Raw genomic sequence first — 16,910 nt, 5'->3', positions numbered from 1 at the left:
GAAGAACATCAGGTATAGAAAATGTATAATGTTCTAGTTTTTTCAAGTATGTGACTGACATCTTTATTTTAGCTAAAATATTTGATTAAGTCTTCTACAATGACATATATTGATATATTTACATGACTCATACACAAATGTTTATAGCAGCTTTATCCATGATAAGGATGAATATGTGGAAACTATCCAGATGCTCATCAGTAGATGAATACAACAAACTGTGGTCTATACATGCAGTGGAATGTTATTTGGTCTTTAAAAACATGACAAGAGCTGGGCACTGGTGGCTCATGCCTGTAATCCTAGCTATTCAGGAGGCTGAGATCTGAGGATCGCTGTTCAAAATCAGCCTGGGCAGGAAAGTCCATGAGACTCTGATCTCCAATTAACCACCAGAAAACCAGAAGTGATGCTGTGGTTCAAGTGGTAGAGTGCTTACCTTGAGCTGAAGAACTCAAGGACAGTGCCCAGGCCCAGAGTTCAAGCCCCACAACTGACAAAAAAAAATTTTTTTTAAAAACATGACAAGATGCTACATGGTACTCTGGTAAAATCAACTTGTTATGTAAAAACATAATTAAAGCATGATACTAGGTTAAATAAGACAATATTTGCCATATCCAAAAAGTCCATTAATATGAAATTCCAGTTCAATGCAGAATAGCCTCAAATATACCAAAGAACACATTAAGGAGGCAAAGGAAAACCAACTGATAATGAAAACTAAAAAACTTTTTTTTTTTTTATAAAAAGAGAGACTGAAGAAGATATTAGATTGGGTTGGCTAAACTAATATTGTAGAAATAGCTACATTATGAAAAATAATCTACAGATTGGGTACAATTCCCCATAAAATTTATAATGCAATTCTTCACAGGTATAGGGAAAGAAATCCTAAAATTAGCACGGAAGCATGAAAGACATTCAATACCTAACACAAATCCATGCAAAACAAACAAACAATGTTAAATCATACTACAGAGTCATAAGTAACCATGCCAGCATGGCACTGGCATAAAAACAAATACAGATAAACATACGAGAAAATACCCACAAATAGACCCATAGAACCATAGCCATCTAATTTTTGAAAAAGGTACAAAGATACATGTGAAGGCCAGGAGCCGGTGGCTCATGCCTGTAATCCTAGCTATTCAGGAGGCTGAGATCTGAGGATGATGGTTCAAAGCCAGCCTGGGCAGGAAATGTCATGAAACTCTTACCTCCAATAAACTATCAGAAAACCAGAAGTGGCGCTATGGCTCAAGTGGTAGAGCGCTCGCCTTGAGCTGAAGGGCTGAGGGGCAGCGCTCAGACCCAGAGTTCAAGCCCCATGACCGACAAAAAAAAAAAAAATACATCTGAGAGAAGGCAAGTCATGTTAGGGAAACTAAATATCCATATATAGAAGACTAAAACTATATCCTTATCTCTCACTCTGTAAAAAAAATTGCTCAAACATCTTATTTTTTAAATTTTTAAAAAATTTTTTTGGGTCCGGTCGTGGGGCTTGAACTCTGGGCCTGGGCACTCTCCCTCAACTCTTCAGCTCAAGGCTAGTGCTCTACCACTTGAGCCACAGCACCACTTCCGGCTTTTTTCTTTTTGCTTATGTGGTGCTGAGGAATCGAACCCAGGACCTCATGCCTGCAAGGCAAGCATTCTACCACTGAGCCACCTTCCCAGCTCCTGATCAAACATCTTAATATAAGACCTGAAACCTTGAAAGTTATAGGATAACATGGGGAAAACACTGGAAGATATAGGTGCAGACCACAACCTTCTAAAAAGGACTCCATTACCTCAGGTTATCAGAGCAAGAACTGCCAAATGAGGCTGCTTCAATTTAAAAGGCTTCAGCACATAAAGGAAATGGTTACCAGGATGTAGAGAGAGCCTACAGAATGGGAAAAAAAATCTTTGTCAGAGGTTCATTTGACAGGTGAATAATCAGAATATAAAGAGCTCCCAAGTTAAGTTCCCCAACAACAAATAATCCAATTAAACAAGGGACAGATGAATTGGACAGCTCAGAAAAGAATTATCCCAAAGCCCATAAATACAGAAAGAAATGTTAATTATCTTTAGCTACATCATCTTTAGCTATAAAGAAAAGATATATCAAAACATTAAGATTTCATGTCACCTCAGACAGAATACCAAAGAAAGAAAGAACAAATGCTGGCAAGGATGTGGGACTGTTCATAGAAATGTGAATTACTGCAGTCACTGGGAAAATCAGTATAGAAGTTCATCAAACCTGCAACCCCAGCTTCCCAAGAGACTGAGACGCTGTGGATAAGGATTCCCTTCAAGTCAGGGTAGAAAAGCCTAATTAAAAAACTAACATATGGGGCTGGGAAGGTGGCTCAGTGGTAGAGTGCTTGCCATGCATGCATGAGGCCCTGGGTTCGATTACTCAGCACCACATAAGCAGAAAAAAAAAAGCGGGAAGTGGTGCTGTGGCTCAAGTGGTAGAGCGCTAGCCTTGAGCTGAAGAGTTAAGGGACAGCGCCCAGGCCCAGAGTTCAGGCCCCACAACCCGACCAAAACAAAACAAAACAGAAAACTAACATATGGGGGCTGGGAAGGTGGCTCAGTGGTAGAGCACTTGCCTTGCAGGCCTGAGGTCCTGGGTTCGATTCCTCAGCACCACATAAGCAAAAAGAAAAAAGCTGGAAGTGGCACTGTGGCTTAAGTGGTAGAGCACTAGCCTTGAGCTGAAGAGCTGAGTACAGCGCTCAGGCCCAGAGTTCAGGCCCCACGACCAGATTCCCCCCCCACCAAAAAAACTAACATATTAAATATTGTATGTGACACCAAAAAAAGTCAAGCACTCCATCAAGGAAATAAATATTCAGCTAGATCAACAATACACATAAATGAGAGCATAAACATGATATGAGAAGTCCAGAGATAGAAAAGATTCCAAGCAGGGGGAGCAGAAGAATGGAATTTGATCTGGTTGATGAAGGGTTACTAGGATAGGGGTCAAAATAGGAAGTGTGAGGAAACCCAGGCTGCAGAGTTTCATGAGAAACCAAGAAGCTGTTCTAAGGACACTGAAAGACCAGTTTGGTTTGGGCAGAGCACAGTAACTAAAGAGAGCTGAAGACTGCCAGGTAATCATCGGAGAGCCAGTCACTTGACTATAATTGTCCACATTGGGGCGCACAAGACTCCAGAGACACAACTGGTAAACAGTTCTTTCTTCCCCAGGGCATGTGTAAGGTACCAAGCCCTACCTAAGGTGAGGAGGTGTCTGAGAATACCCAAGCTCTGGGGCTCTGTAGGGTGAGCTGGGGCTCTGTAGGGAACATGCTGCCACCACCACCCAGAGTATGAACCTCAGCAGCCTTGCTGCTGGGGGCCAGAGCTATAAGCCACGATGACCTCTCCAAGACAGGAGCTCTGAGTCAAAGCTCTTGTCCACCCTGAAGAAATCTCTTTAGAGGCCAACCGTCTTGAAAAGGTCTCACATTGCTTTGAAGCCAATAGAACCAGGAGTGACTATGCTTTTATTCTTCCTGGGCTTGGGTGAGTACTTCCTGGAAGAACAACTTTGGGTTCAAGTTTTCAAAGCCAGAAAAAAAAAAAGAAAGAATCCATTAGGAAGTTAGCCCTCTTGGCATTTCCCTAAGTGGAGAATACAGTAATGTTAGATTTGGGCAGAAACTGTTTTATAATTAATACTCATTCTTGATCACCTACCCAGCCAATCACAAACATGATCAAAACATGACCACTTTATATCTTTCTCTCCAACTGAATAAACTAAGGCAATAATTTTCTTACATAAAGTGTAAATGTTGACATTCACTTGGAAGACTTTCTAAAGCTCAAATCCTAAAATGTCCAAGTCCTATTATGCAAAGAAAATTACAGATATCATAGTCAGAAGGCAAAGAACACAGGCATGTTCCTAGTTGCTGAAATGAAGGCTTCTTAGAAGAGAAGACAAAAGGAGACCATCCATCCTAGATGGAGACAATATTTTGGGTGAGGTTAGTATTTGAACTATTTATTGTTAGTATTTGAACCAAAATTACTTAAATCAACCTTCATATTTTGCTAGAAAACATTTTGAGTGCTTAGGGTAATCTTGATGACCACCAAAAATCTGGTGGGGAATGACTGGACAGTGTTTGGTTTCTGATAGTGTGAAAGGTATGGTGTCTACATCAAAGAATGTTGAGCCTGTAGAACTTGGTTGTCATGGAGATGGGTCGAAAGATTGTTTGGTATCTGCATGGCCTCAGAATCAATTCATCTAAACAGTCATAAAGAGATACAGAAGCAGACTTAATGGTATACAAAAAAAAAAATCTAGATTCAAATCTGGGAGATGAGAGAGCAATACATATTTTCCAAAGAAGGAACTCACAAACATTACACAGGTGTTAAGGTGGTGCTTAAGAAAAATAAATGGAATATATGGAGCAGAGCCAGAAAAACCCTTGACCTTGAGATCCCCTGATATTGAGACTCTGTATAGCAGACGAAAATAACAGATCCCTACAGAGCAGGACACCCTCCACATCTCCCTGAGTGAAAAGGAGTGGAGCTGCTACAGGCTTCCTCCCTGTCTAAGGACCTGGCCAATAGCTTCCCCCTTGCGACGCACTGTGCACCTGCATGTGTTAGCCATTATTTACGCACTAACACTATCAGTGTGAGTTCATAGGTGATTTGTTTCCAGGATGGAGACCACGGAGAATTGAATGTTTTCAGAACTAGATGAATGATGTAGAGCAATAGTAAACAAAGACTCTTAGTAAGGACTTAGTTTATCTGATAGACAGAGGAGTAAAAGAAATTCTGAAGACACAAGTAGGGACTGGAGATGAGGAAAATAGATAGGAAACTATGGGTGAGGGAATGAGGCATGGCCTTTACTACACCAGTTCTAGGGCTGAGACTCTGTATTGGCTGGTCATTATTGACATGGTGCAAGACCCTGGGAAGAAATGATCTCGGTTTCTTTCCAACCTAAAGTGATAAAGTTTCCATATTATTATGATGATCTATTCTTGCATTACATTTGATAAAATCAGTGAAGTGGGAACTACTCACATGTTGAATTTTATCATATTTGTTATTCAATTTTGTCCTCCCATAATATATTTGTCCCGCAGAGACTTTGTGGTTGAGTTCAACTTTTCCTTCTGCCTTGCTATCTTACCCAATTTAGTATCTACTTATTGGGTCAAGTCTTCTGTGTCATCCATCATATTGAAATTATTTTGGGATTAACATTCCAGTGTTTTCCTATAATCATTCTTCCAAGATTTTGTTCAATTGCAAACACAATAAGCATATCTATATGCTGTTATAAAAGAGAGCAGAGATGGTTCATAAAAGAGAGCAGAGATGGTTCATAAAAGAGAGCAGAAATAGTTCAAATCTTTGGACTACTAAATGAGAACCTATACAGATGTATTACTATGCTCCTGTTGTACAGAAAACAAATATTTTTCAGCATTCACATGTATCAGACAAATGAATTTATGAATTCATTCAACATCCTATATTCTTCTGGTACCACACTGAGCAATGGGGATACAATGGTAAAGAAATTAAGCAGAGCCAGTTGAACTGCTCTTAAAGAACAGTGATGCAGACAGACCAGTGCATGTAACATGCTCCTTGTCACTTCAGTATGTATCTGAGCACTGAAATGTCATCATAGTTGGTGAACTGTTTTTATTTCACTGTTTAGTGATTTGAGACTCAGGGAAGTGAGTGTTGAGAACGGAAGACTTGAGAGGTGACACAGGTGTCGTGTAGAAGTCTGACTATGGACTTCATAAGTTGATGATGTCCAGTAAGGTGCTCATTCAAACACCATCTTCGTTGTGCTGAGTATTTATGCATAGGCATATAAAATAGCCTGTTCTTGTTCTATTCCACAGAGGCATCCTCTTGACACTGGAATCCTAGAATCACTGATGCAGGGTCGAAGCATTGACAACCTTCCAGCAGAGTTAATGAAGAGGAATGCATTAGTGTGACACAATTACTGACATTGAGTGCTGGTGACATTCTATCAGTTACTGTGACACAATTACTGACATTGAGTGCTGGTGACATTCTCTACATATACCATAGACACAGTTTATGAAAGTATGTTTGTAGTTAAATCTCAGGTGCCTTGAGGAAATAAAATTTGAAGAGCCAAATGTTTCACTCAACAAAAGTTATTTGATATCTACAGACTATGAATGTTTCACTCAACAAAAGTTATTTGATATCTACAGACTATGAATGAAAGAAACATTAATTTGCCACAGCTTACGTGCCATCAGGAAAGATATTAATATTTTTAAATGCATGGTTCGCAGCCCGAGTGGGAGAAGACATGTAAATGACTTTCAGCTTTCTTCCTGGTGAACAATTCTTCCAGATGAATTTATAAGTTGGGTCAAAAAATGGAGGCGATTTCAAGTCTGATAATGAACATATTTGTTGCAAATTATTTTCCCCCTGAAGGATGGATCTATCCTTAGTCCTTGGTGAAGATAGCAGCTGTTTATGACCAGGGCTTCCAGGATTGGCTCACCATACTCACTGAGCAGACAGAAATATTAGAACCCAGGGGCCAATTTTGTGGTAGCAGCCTGGTTAGTCCTGGTTCCTAATCTTAGTGAAACACTTCACTTGCTAGAGTAAGAAAATGGGGGGAAAAACAGAAAAAAAAACTAATGCTGTACTTTTCTATGTTTGCTTTTATTAATTTCTTAATTTCTATATTTCAATGCTAGATAATCCGTACTACACAATTCCTTGAGCAGCAAGCTACTTTCCAGGTCTACATTATCTGCTTAAAATCAGTTTGCTCATTACTTCCTTGTATCTTTACCTTAGTGCTGGAACAATGGTAATGTATCATCTCAGTCTCAGATAAGGAAGCATCTGATCTATAGGACTCAGTGATTTGCATAACATCATGAAACAAACAAATGAGGTTACATCATCCTGGTCCAGTGTTCAGTCCTCTATAGCAGAGATGAGAAAACTGGGCATATAACTAAATAGCAAAAATAGAAAATAAACCTGTGATTTGGGGACACAGGTTGAATATTTAGAATAGTGCTTTAACCCATATTTTTCAAGACGAGGTGAAAGGCTATGGGACGTTCCAACAGCAGTTGGGGTGATGGCTTCCTTCTGGTGGGCTTCTCAGATTGGCCTCAACTAGAGCTCATCCTTTTCATCTTCATTTCTATTTTCTACTCCCTGACTCTCTTTGGCAACACCACCATCATTGCCCTCTCCCGACTGGACCTTCGGCTGCGCACACCCATGTACTTCTTCCTCTCCCACCTCTCCTTCCTGGATCTCTGCTACACCACCAGCACTGTGCCCCAGCTTCTCATCAACCTCCATGGATTTGACAGGACCATCAGCTATAGAAGGTGCGTGACCCAGCTCTTCGTTTTCCTTGCTCTGGCATCCACAGAGTGTGTGCTGCTGGTGGTGATGGCCTTTGACCGCTACGCTGCCGTGTGCCGTCCACTCCACTACACCACCATCATGCACCCTGTCCTCTGCCAGACACTGGCTCTTTCTGCCTGGTTGGCAGGCCTTGTGAATTCTATGATTCAGACCAGCCTCATGATGACCATGCCACTCTGTGGCCATCAACTGAATCACTTCTTCTGTGAGATGCCCATATTCCTGAAGCTGGCTTGTGAGGACACGGGAGGAACAGAGGCCAAAATGTTTGTGGCCCGAGCTGTAATCCTGGTCCTTCCCACAGCAGTAATTCTGGGCTCCTATGTACACATCGGCAGGGCCGTGCTCAAGGTCAAGTCGGTGGCTGGGCGCAGAAAGGCTTTTGGAACTTGTGGGTCCCACATTGTGGTGGTTTCACTTTTTTATGGCTCAGCCATCTACACCTACCTCCAGCCCATCCACAAGTATTCTGAGAGCGAGGGGAAGTTTGTTGCCCTTTTTTATACTATAATCACTCCCATGCTCAATCCTCTGATTTATACTCTAAGGAATAAGGATGTGAAGGGGGCTCTGTGGAAAGTTCTAGGGAGAGACAGAGACTCAGGGTAGGAGGAAAATGGAAAGCAAAAACATTTTCTGTCATAGTTCTCGTTTCCTAAAACCCATCCTGTTCTTTGAGGGCCATTGACCACTAGTAAAGAACTCTTAGAAGGCTTCAAGGTTGTAGAGTTTTCTTATTTGTGGATATTTGAAGTGAAGATTCTGTCAAGATGCTTTATAATGCCATGTTTATAATTGTGTGTGTGAAAAAGTGAGGGCTGATTTATATCAGTTTTCTAGGAGCACGCACTCTGGAGGAAGCTGTGTTCTGGCTATATGTGGAAAATAGTGATGATGTTACTCACACTGTAAACATGGGGAAAGACTCAGTTAAATGTGACGGGACCTTATATGAAGTGAGTGATTCCCAATGTAGTGTAATAAAAATGGCATGTGTCTGAGTGCAAGGAATACGAACTCGCCCTGGTTTTCTAATTGTGACCCTGGCTACATCTCTTCACACTCAGAGCTTGTTTCTTTTATAATCTAGTTAGCACGGCCATCTACTTAATCGCCAAGGCTTTGTGGCATAACTCGTTGCTCACAGTCTATGAACTTGGACGGCATGGGACTCTAATGTAGGCAATTGTAACAAGATAGCAAGCATTTCTATATTTAAATATATCTACATATACGAAAGTTACACTTAAAACCAATGGGAATTTTTCAACTTTATTACTCTCTTATGGGACCACAGCCCTCTATGTATACAGTCCATTATTGATTGAAATGTGTGTGCATCGTGTCTGTACTATAGTATTTTTCTTGTCTGATTATGGAGCTTTTTTAAAATTTTGAGACAAGGTCTCACCATGTGACTTGGCCTGTCTTTGAACTCAGTATCTTCCTGCTTCTACTGGCTGAGTGCTGGTAACACAGTGGTCTGCCATCATTGGAACTCAAACTGCTTTCTGTTATTCAAAAGCAATAATGTTAAATAGTGGGGATGTTCTTAACATGTTGAATATGGTGCAAACAGACCAAATAATAAATTTTACATGATTTTTGGCCACAACAAAAAACCCTCAGAATCATATTGGTATATATGTGATATATATCTTCTATGTAATAAACTTAATGTTTCTTTAAATATACATTATTTTTCTCAATCACACTGCAATAAAGTTGATTTGTAAAAAAAAGGCATTTTTTTAATGAATTAAATAATTTTCAGCAAGCACAAATAATACTAATAAATATGTATTCTATTCTAAAAACTGAAAACACATCTGACATTTCTGGAAAGATACATTAATGTAAACTTCCTTAACGGGCTAATCGAATATAATATCTGCTATGTTCCAGACTAAATCTATTGATTAAAGTAATTCAGATAGAAAAAAAGACATTGTGATCTTAGCACAGTCTCTGAAGGGCTACTATCTAGAATTTAATTTTCATTGAGATTCCAAAGGTAAGAATAAAGATGGACACATTGAAGCCTGGTTGTAAGAAAGAATCTACGAAGGAGTCTAATATAGGTGACCCAGAGACAGTAGGTTCCCCTTTCTGAAAACTTTAACCCTGTCATAATTAGAATATGGTATAACTGAAACATAGATGTGTGAATGGGGTAGGGATCTTAAAACTTGCTTGAGGGACGGTTAAGGGGAAACAAAGGAGGAGGCAACAATGCTTGATAAGAAATGTACTCATTACCTTGCTCATGTAATTATAACCCCTCTGTACGGTATTTTCATAATTAAAAACTTATTAATAAAAAAAACTTGCTTGAAAATGACTTTTTCAGCCTTTATCTCCCATCTACCTCTGAAGAGTTATGTGGCTCAGGGTTGACACAAGAAGGGTGATATTCATCCTCTTGAAAAGTTATGCTCTCGTCTATAATTGTACATAGTATTTTGTTCCATTAACATAAATTGTAAAGTAAGAGCTAGTATGATAATAGTGCTTGAGCTGCTTTAAATATTTCCCTTAGTGATGTTAAGCCCTCTGAATGAAACACGAGAATATTGCACCTCTCATTTCATATTTCAGGCAAAATATCTCTGAGTGCTTGCTCATAATCAGACTTTAGATTTTATTATTATTTATTTTATTGATAATTATTATTTATTATTAGATTTTATTATTTTCTTTTGTCTCTATTCAAGAGAAGGTACTGAATCAATATTTACAAGAATGAGCTACCAATGGATGGATGTCTATCACACACAGTTACTCACATGCAGTATGTCATTAATCCACAAACACTGGTCCAAAACAGAAGACAATATTATCTTCCTGATGGCACTCAAGCATATCACAAAAGATTTGCCAATCATAATGTTAGTAAGGATAGAACTATTTCCTTGTGCTATATTTTGATTCCTTAAGTGAATAAATGTAAGTAACTTTGAATATTGACCATTTGATTTCTTGAGGCATGTAGAAGGAATTATTTGTTCAAGCAATAGTTTTTTCTAAATTTTTACTTTATTATTGTTTTATTATATTATTGTTTTATTATATTATTGATATACAGCAGGGTTACCTTTACATCTATCAGGTGATAAATACATTTTCTATTGTATAGTATCATCTGTTCCCTCATTCTCACCAATTCCCTCTCAATGGATAATTTTTAAATAAGCTGTAATAGTGGTATTTCCTACAGCTCTAATTCTAGGCTTCTCTGCACACACTGCCCAGGGCAGTGCTGAAGGTCAAATCAAAGACTGGATACCTAAGGATATTGACAATAAAGACAGGTTAGTAACAACAAATATTCATACCCTATATATATCATAGGGAAAAAAGTATAGTATATCACAATGAGGAAATAGATTGTGTGTGAGAGAGAGAGAGAGAAAGAGAGAGAGAATAAAAGCATATGAAAGGTCTATGGGGTAAAGCTTTGGGGCATGCGGTGGACAATGTTGGCTTCAAATGAGACACAGAATTTGGCCTGAATGGTGAAGGGCTGGTAGGACTGAAGTCAAAGTAGAGAAGTAGATGAAATCTCAAGTTGCAGAACTGTATGAGCATATAAGAAGATATGTTCTGAAGACAATGAGTAGATCAGTTTAGATTGGACAGAGTATGGGGAATAGAACTGAGGACTACAAGGCAGACCTTAGCCAGTTAGTTGATTATAATTGCCACATTGGGGCCCGGAGGTCTCCAAGGCTATAGTTGTTAAGCAATTCTTTGTTGGATGCTGTCAAGAAAGTATTGGCAATGTCCCCAGGGCAGAATCGATGCATTCAGTCTTAGTGTCAGAAGATGACTTGATAATACACCAGCTCACAGACTGAAGGTCTACAGGTAGTTTGGTAATACACCAACTCCCTTGTAGACTCAGTTGGTTCAAGTAAGCATGGAATAGTAATTGGGAAGATGATCCCAAGATATAAGCTATGAACCTCAACAAGCTCCTTGGTGAAGGAAGGAACAACATGGAACTAATATGTAACTAGGATTTTCCCAAGCCTGCACACTGATCCAAGAATTCTATTCCACACACAAAATAGGTGCCATAGACACACCCATCTTGAACATCTCAGAAGCTGACAGTCCAAAATGAGTCTCCCATTACTTTTTGAAGCCGAAAGATTCAAGGATGATAAATGAAATTGTTTTCTTTCCTGGATGTCTGGGTAAGTACTTATAAAGTGAGCTATTCTGCATTTACATTTGAAAATAAGAAATATCCCAATAGGCAATTAGCAATGAATTCCCTCTGTTGGTTGTTTTAGGATGTAGAAATGCTAAATTAATACAAAAACGTATTTTATTATTGATAGGTTTCCTATTTAGTTCCCTTCATCCTATATTTGTCTAGCTCAGGTCTTAAAACTGAATTCAATTTCCCTTCTGCAATGTTATCCTGTGGATTATAGTTTGTATTTATCAGTTTCCTGCTCATTGTTTTATCATACTGAAAGCCTTTCGGACTATGATGCTACCATTTTCCATATATCCATACTTCTATTTACCTGCCAATATATAAACATATCTATATGCTTTTATAAATAATAGTGATAAACTATGAAACAGAAATTGCTAGAAAAAAATTCCTTGTGCCCCTAAGTGAGAAATGGTGTAGGTGTATTAATACTTTTCTGTAGTGCCCCTAAATGAGAAATGGTGTAGATGTATTAATACTTTTCTGTAGTACAGAAAATAAATATTTCTTGGACATTTATGTCCATCAGGTAGAATGAAGTCCCCTTAATTCATCCCCCCATGTCTGTTGTGAGTCTTTTATCCTCAGGTATGACCCTGGATACAATGATAAATAACAAAACAATTGGATGGCATGGGTACCGACAGACGAGGGTGAGAAGTTCATATAACCTATGCATTGTCACTTCAATCTATCATTCAAAGTATTTAAACCCCATAAAATTTATAAACTAAGTGTTTTTCATTTGTAATTAAGTAAAAATAAAAGCAAAAGACTCAGAGAGGTAATTCTCTAGAACAGGTCAGCTGGTAAGTGGCAAAGGTGATATGTCAAGACCTGACAATGGACTTTATAAGCTCATGCATTCTACTAAGGTGGTCATCATGACTGGTGTGCTGGCTAGGCTACACATTTTTGTCTTTAAATGTTAATATTTTTCCACCTTTTCCACAGAGACATCGGTGTGGTGGAAAAATACCTTCCTGGAATTACAGATGCAGCACTGCAGCACTGAGGATAATCTTGAAGGACTACAGAACTCATAAGAGGAGGGATAGGCTAATTTGGCAAAAATATTGAGCTCAAGCAAGCCTGTATTAATTGCTGATTTCTTGCTTTCTGCTGAACTTTCTCGTATCCTCTTCAGATTTGTACTATAAGAAAAGTCAGTGTTAAGGTAAATAACCTTTCGTGCATACCTGATGGGAGAGTCAAGTGTTTCACCCAACAGAATGTATTTAATATCTACTACATGTTGTGGATTAAAGTGATTTAGCACCTTTTATGTGCTTAACTTACTGTGCTCTGTAACTCAGAGGCTCGCAGCTTATAGAGGAGCAAAGACACATGAAGGACTTTTCAGTGTGACAAGGGTTAGAGATAAGGAAGTGCTCATGGTAGGAAAGAGAACATTTCCTGCAAAATTTAGGAATGAATTTGTGAAACCTTTTCCCTCTATAGGAATAGATCTATACTCATCACTCCCTTGCAACCGTGTTCACCAACCAAAAAGAACAGGTGAATATCCGTGGATCAAGCGTGTGATTCTCAACAGGCTCAGTCATTCATCCTAATCTACTGAAATAGTCTGACTTGCAGAATAGGAGAAGGAGCAAAAGAGAATAACATAGCTGATGAATGATCCCTTGTATATACTAGATACTTCTCTTAATTTACTTGCATGCTTTTAAAGATCAAGCTAGGTCTTCATGCATTCTAGAGACTCATCATTGAATGGGACTCCAGCCCCACAATTTTTTTTAAAGTTCTATTTACAACATGCGATTCCTGTATCAGTAAAAAGAGCACATAATGTTTTAATTCATATACAGCACAAGAGACACTGAATTGACTCCTGCTAATTGGGAAGGTGAAAGGTTATGGGAAGACTTAACACCAGCTGGGGAGAGGGCTTCGTTCTGGTGGGGTTCTCAGATTGGCCTCAGCTAGAGCTCCTCCTTTTTATCTTTATTTCAATTTCCTACTCCCTGACTCTCTTTGGCAACACCACCATCATTGCCCTCTACCGGCTGGACCATCGGCTGCGCACACCCATGTACTTCTTCCTCTCCCACCTCTCCTTCCTGGATCTCTGCTACACCACCAGCACTGTGCCCCAGCTTCTGGTGAATCTTTCCGGACTTGACCAGACCATCAGCTACGGAGGGTGTGTGGCCCAGCTCTTCGTATCTCTTGCCTTGGGCTCCACAGAGTGTGTGCTGCTGGTGGTGATGGCTTTTGACCGCTATGCTGCTGTGTGTCGTCCACTCCGCTACACAACCATTATGCATACTCTCCTTTGCCACATTTTGGCTATTGCTTCTTGGTTGGGAGGCCTGGTGAACTCTCTGATTCAGACAGGGCTTATGATGGCCATGCGTCTCTGTGGCCATCACCTGAATCACTTCTTCTGTGAGATGCCTGTCCTCCTGAAGCTGGCTTGTGAGGACACAGTAGGAACAGAGGCCAAGATGTTTGTGGCCCGGGCTGTGATTTTGGTCTTTCCTGCAGTACTAATTCTAGGCTCCTATGTATACATTGGCAGGGCCGTGCTAAAGGTCAAGTCAATGGCTGGGCGTAGAAAGGCTTTTGGAACTTGTGGGTCTCACCTCGTGGTAGTTTCTTTGTTTTATGGCTCAGCCATCTACACTTACCTCCAACCGAAGGACAGTTATTCTGAGAATGAAGGCAAGTTTGTTGCCCTTTTTTATACTATCATCACCCCCATGCTCAATCCTCTGATTTATACCCTGAGGAACAAGGATGTGAAGGGGGCTTTGTGGAAGTTACTACAGCGAGGAAGAAAATCAGGATAAGAGAGAAAGACAGTGTTTGATCATGGCTCTCACACCCTGAAACCCATCCCATTCTTTGAGAGCTAGAAAATAGCCCTCAGTAATCATTTGAGTTTTAATACGCTTTATTTTCTTGGAGGTGGGAGATTGAAAGAGGTCGCCTGAGATGCTTTATTTCCTCAATCTTCTATCTATGATCATTGTACAGGTAGTAGTTGGAGCTGATTTATATCACAGCTTTCCATGTTTTGGGCACATGTGGAAATTAGTGATGGGTTCTAGGCATTTCAGAGAGTAAAGGAAAACGTAGTCAAATGTGACTATACTGTATACAAAGCTAATGAATCCACATGCTATGTCCCATAGAAGGCACTTCCCTTTAGTGCAGAGGCATGAGTTCACTGCTAGCTTACTAATAATTGTGATTCTCACCATCTCATGCCATATCTCAGGGCCTGTTTCTGAGTTTTCTGAGAATTTATATCCTCTGTCCTTCAGGAGGTAATGTAAGTACTGTAAATGCTGTAGATAGGATGTATATTGCTCTATTTGGAAAAAAAAGACAAAGTAATCAGTGTACTTCTAGGTAACAGAGGCATCAGTCTCCCTGGCTGCAGCATGGGTACCAGATCTGCTCAGTGTTACAGAGATGATAACAGAACAGAGATCGCATGTGCATAAAAACAAGATGCCATGAAGGGGTAATATTTGAAGAAAGAATAAAAAAGAATAAGATGTGAGAGACAGGAAAAGAGAGAGAGAGGGAGACACCTTGCAGTGGAGAGTTGTAATAAATTCAAGTGGCATTAAATCAACTGTGGTGATAGTTGATTCTTTACATTCAATCTATGTCTTTTTACATTATTTAAATAATCATGCCATATAAAACTAACCATCCTTGAACAATTTTATTTTTGCATGGTTTATGTTAAATGAATCATCTTGTAGTAATGAGTATTATTGATATAATTTTTAGAGACATTTTCTTAATCATTACAATATAGCTGAGAATTACTTTTGCTGCACTTCTTATTTTTTTTTTTTTGTAGGTTGTGGGGCCTGAATACTTGGCCTGGGTACTGTCCCTGAGCTCTTCAGCTCAAGGTTAGCGCTCTACCACTTGAGCCACAGTGCCACTTCCAGTTTTTCTGCTTATATGGTGCTGAGGAATTGAACCCAGGGCCTCATGCATGCAAGGCAAGCACTCTACCACTGAGCCACCTACCCATCCCTTCTTACTTATTATTGATGGAGCCAAGTTTCAGTGTGTTTAAGAAGCCTGTCCATATGTAGATAGTAAATGTATGAGAAAGCTGAGATATTTCCATAACCCTAAATGTAACACTACTAGAATATCTTCTCCCAGTAGTGAATTCTTAATAGAGGATGAGAGTTCAGAAAGAAAATCAGTTGTAAATCAAATCAATTGTGTGCTTGATATATTTTACAATTTTTCTTTGGTTTATTTTATTCAGTAGTGGATTCTTAATAGAGGAAGAGAGTTCAGAAAGAAAAGCAGTAAATCAAATCAACTGTGTGCCTAATATATTTTTACAATTTTTCTTTGGTTTATTTATCACTATTCTATACTCTTCTGAGGTATAGAAAAATATAGTGAACACTTTTTCATCACTGGGCATTTCCTTCTTTGGGCAAAGCTAATTCATGTGATAATAATAGTTTCTATTTCTTGAATATTTACTATAGCTCCAAAATCATGCATAAGAATAGGATACTATCAAACCTATATGGATACTGTCCATATGTCCCCCATTAGATAATTTTGTGTATGGCTTATTTCAATTTGCATAAAATGGAAGTACAGGATTTGGCTCTGGCCTGTCACATTCCAACCCCTAGTACTCTAAATAGCACCTAAAATATGTATTTTTATATTTCTTTTAACTTTAGGAAATACCCAGAGTCTGCCCTGAACAAATGTTTTTTCCCTTGTATTATTTATTTATGCATTTATTTATGTCATTCTAGGGCTTGAACTCAGGGCCTGGCCTCTCTGTGCTCAAAGCTAGCCCTCTACCACTTGAGCCACAGTGCCACTTCTGATTTTTGAGTGGTTAACTAGAGGTAAGAGTCTCACCAGGATTTTTCTGCCTGGGCTGGCTTCAAATTGCGATCCTCAGATCTCAGCCTCCTGAGTTGCTAGGATTACAGGTTTGAGCCACCGGTGCCAGGCTTCTCTTATATCTTTTTTATCATATCCTTTAATCAGACAAATAGGTCATTGGTACAATTGGAAACACAGCACTTGCTTTTGAAATTTACGTCTTGTGGGAAGAAGATGCTGTGTGTGTGTATGTATGTGTGTGTGTGTATGTGTTGTGTATGTGTGTGTGAATACACACCCCTGGAGTCTCCCTGGGCATTCCCATTCACATCAGTAGCTAATTAATCAGCATTGATCATTGATCTCC

At 39.3% G+C, this 16,910-nt stretch overlaps 2 protein-coding genes and 1 long non-coding RNA gene across 6 annotated transcripts in view; 2 read left to right on the top strand and 1 right to left on the bottom strand.

The window, feature by feature from the left end:
* Positions 1–16,910, bottom strand: part of LOC138808067 (uncharacterized) — a 148,637-nt gene that overhangs the window by 62,813 nt on the left and 68,914 nt on the right. The window lies entirely within an intron of this gene.
* Positions 7,129–8,064, top strand: LOC138808060 (olfactory receptor 2Y1B-like). The gene has a single exon (XM_069994021.1). It carries the CDS (start codon positions 7,129–7,131, stop codon positions 8,062–8,064), a length of 936 nt encoding a protein of 311 aa, XP_069850122.1.
* Positions 13,564–14,499, top strand: LOC138808059 (olfactory receptor 2Y1B-like). The gene has a single exon (XM_069994020.1). It carries the CDS (start codon positions 13,564–13,566, stop codon positions 14,497–14,499), a length of 936 nt encoding a protein of 311 aa, XP_069850121.1.

This window comes from Dipodomys merriami, unplaced genomic scaffold (assembly GCF_024711535.1).
Source record: "Dipodomys merriami isolate MVZ:Mamm:240054 unplaced genomic scaffold, mDipMer1.0.p SCAF_44, whole genome shotgun sequence".
Taxonomy (NCBI): Eukaryota; Metazoa; Chordata; class Mammalia; order Rodentia; family Heteromyidae; genus Dipodomys; species Dipodomys merriami.
Note: the sequence above shows the minus strand (reverse complement) of the source record. Positions and strands in the feature narration are given on the sequence as shown.